Source organism: Triticum aestivum, chromosome 6B, assembly GCF_018294505.1.
Source record: "Triticum aestivum cultivar Chinese Spring chromosome 6B, IWGSC CS RefSeq v2.1, whole genome shotgun sequence".
Taxonomy (NCBI): domain Eukaryota; kingdom Viridiplantae; phylum Streptophyta; class Magnoliopsida; order Poales; family Poaceae; genus Triticum; species Triticum aestivum.
The window spans coordinates 142,711,093-142,713,705 of NC_057810.1; the positions used below are offsets into that span (position 1 = coordinate 142,711,093).

A 2,613-nucleotide genomic window follows, 5' to 3' on the forward strand; every position below is an offset into this window, starting at 1 on the left:
CCGCGTGCGGTCGAGCAGCCTGCGTCCGTCGGAGTGCCCGATCTGGGCGTCGCCACCGCGTGCTGCCGCCGGGTGTGTGGGTCGTGGCCGCATGGCGGCCGGGCGTGCTCACCGTCATCTCGTGCGTTTGTTGACTTGCCATGTCAGCCCTGACGGTGGCCCCACTTGTCATGAACGTGTTTAAATTTTTTAAACTGGTCATTTTTTGAAAGTGGTAGTTTTTTGCTATGGGTTAGTAAAAAATGGTAGTTTCTGGATACGTTTTCATGAAATGTGGTAGTTTTTGGTTAAATACTCTCCTCGAGGAGAAAAAGCTTCAAGCGCCTCCCCCTGGCGAGTGGCGAGCATTCCATCGCTGGGCGCGTGTAGAACCTCGAGCAGAGGTCGGAATCCGAAGCCGATTGGACCCCCCCCCCCCCCCCCCCCCCCCCACGTCCGTGCTAATTAACGGAACGGAAACACGAACTGTTTTTTAATTGGTATATGTATATATGCCAGTCCGATTGGAGCCCGAGGTGGCTTGGGTCTGTTCCCAAACCAGAGCCAAGGTTCTATATAAACGAAGACTGGGCTGCTCCGGCTGGTATAACCTATTCAAACGCACAAGTCTGTTTGTACTTTGGAGAAAGAGAGAAAGAGAGCCATGGCGCTTACGCAGGAGGAGGGCAACTATTGCTTTCAGCTCCCGCCGCCGGTGGTCATCGGGCCCGACGAGGATGGTGTGAGAAAGGTTATCGAGTACCGCATAGAAGATGGCATGGTTTTAAAGGTGACCACGACCACCCGCTCCCGCTCTAAAATCGCCGCCAAGGAGCACCGCCGTGGGCCAGGTTCGGCGACGCCACCAACGACGACGCCACCTTCCGCTCACGTAATCCGCACCCAAACGTGGTCTCCTCCCAGGAAGTCTTCCTTGATCGCCCTGGGATTGGCAGCAGAGTTGCAAGAGGCGGTCCAGTGGCGGCCATGCTTCCTGGCGAGCGAGATGGTTTCGTGGTTTGCAGGACCTGCAAGGGTTACCACTGGACGTCAAGGTGCCCATACAGAGACCTTTATTCCCAGCTGGAAGCCTTGGATGAGCAGCCAAAACCCGCATGTGAAGGAGGTCGCTCCGCTGCATACGTTCCTCCAAAGTTGAAGCCTGGGGGTGGTGACAACATGAGGCGGAGGAACCACGACAACACCGTCCGCGTGGACAATCTTTCGGAGCAAGTCCGTGATCTAGACCTTCTCGAGCTGTTTGGCGCAGTTGGCCCGGTCCGCCGTGCACATGTTGCCGTGGATCGCAGGACAGGATCTAGTAAGGGGTTTGGATTCGTAGAGTTCGTCCACAGTGCAGATGCTGAAAAGGCTATCCACACCCTAGATCGTTACGGCTACGATCACCTCATCATCCGTGTGGAGCGACCAGAACGGCGCGTCGGCTGAGCTAAACCTCCGTGTGTTTGGATGGCGGGCACTGGAATCTTCGAGAGCTGGGCGTCGGCAAAAGCTTGGCTCTGATCAGCCTCACATCTTGTGTAGTATAGCATTCTCTTAGGAATAGGATTTCACCAAGTTATTTCTCCTCTTTGATTTGTCCATGTGAGCAGTTTGGATTCTGTTCTGAGTATTATTTAGAAAAAGAAATTGAGGAAATATTATTTGGATTTTTGGTTCTTCAGAATTTGAGCGTAGGCTTGCCCGGGCTAGCTACTTTTTGGCTCAATAATTGGAATGGTGCAGAGCTCTAGGAGATCTTTGTGATTCGAACATGTCAAACTTCTCTCTGTTAACTTTTAACACTCCAAACATTGTTCTTTCTTGTCAGTAACTCTAGTTCTACGCAGATGTGACATACAATGAGGATAACTCAAACCAATGTGCATAACTTCACTAAACCAGGCTTAGAGCATCTCCAGCCGTTCGACCCCCCAAGGGTGTTTATTGGGTGAAAATAGCACCTCTTGGGGCATCGCCGGCGAAAATTTCAGCTTGGGGGGGAATCGGTTCCCAGCGGCGACCACAACAGCATCGGCCAAAAAATTATTTAAAAACCCAAAGTCGACGAAATTTGGTTGATTTGGACGAAATATAGGCGATTTCATTGATATTTTAGGTGAATTTACATAGACTAAAAGAAAACTAATCTAGTTGTTCATGCCGAGGGGTTTGTAGAAGACAGTGTAGTCATCGCCGTCGCTCGGCGGCCAGTCCTTCGCCGCATCCTTGCTGCAACCCTGCCATAGATCGCTAGTGCGAACCCGCTGGCTCGGCGGAGCGACCTCGTCGTCGCTGTCGGAGAGCACGACAATGTCGCCCTCGTCGTGGCGATCTCCTCCAGAACGCGGCGCTGGCGCTCCATCTCCTCACGCACGTAGTCCTGGCACGACCACAGGAGGCCGCTCTCCAGGTTGGCGGTCATGGCCTCGTGCTCCTTCTTCACGGGGAGGAGCTCCGCCGGCTCCTTCTTCAGCTTGACCAGGCGTGAGGGGGGAGGGGAAGGGGCGCGGCCGCCGCGACGGGTGCGCCGACAGAGCGGCGTCTCCTGCGGTCGGGCTTGACGGAGAGGAGTGGTGCCGACCCGGAGGAGCGGGAGCCCGAGGACGGCGTGTCCATGTGCCTCAGCGTCCA

At 54.5% G+C, this 2,613-nt stretch overlaps 1 protein-coding gene across 1 annotated transcript; it reads left to right on the top strand.

Annotated features, from left to right (window-relative positions):
* The first annotated feature begins 607 nt into the window (after positions 1 to 607).
* On the top strand, positions 608 to 1,581 carry LOC123133790 (uncharacterized). Its single transcript, XM_044553198.1, has one exon. The coding sequence runs from the start codon at positions 644 to 646 to the stop codon at positions 1,136 to 1,138; it is 495 nt and encodes a 164-aa protein (XP_044409133.1). The 5' UTR covers positions 608 to 643; the 3' UTR covers positions 1,139 to 1,581.
* Positions 1,582 to 2,613: the final 1,032 nt, after the last annotated feature.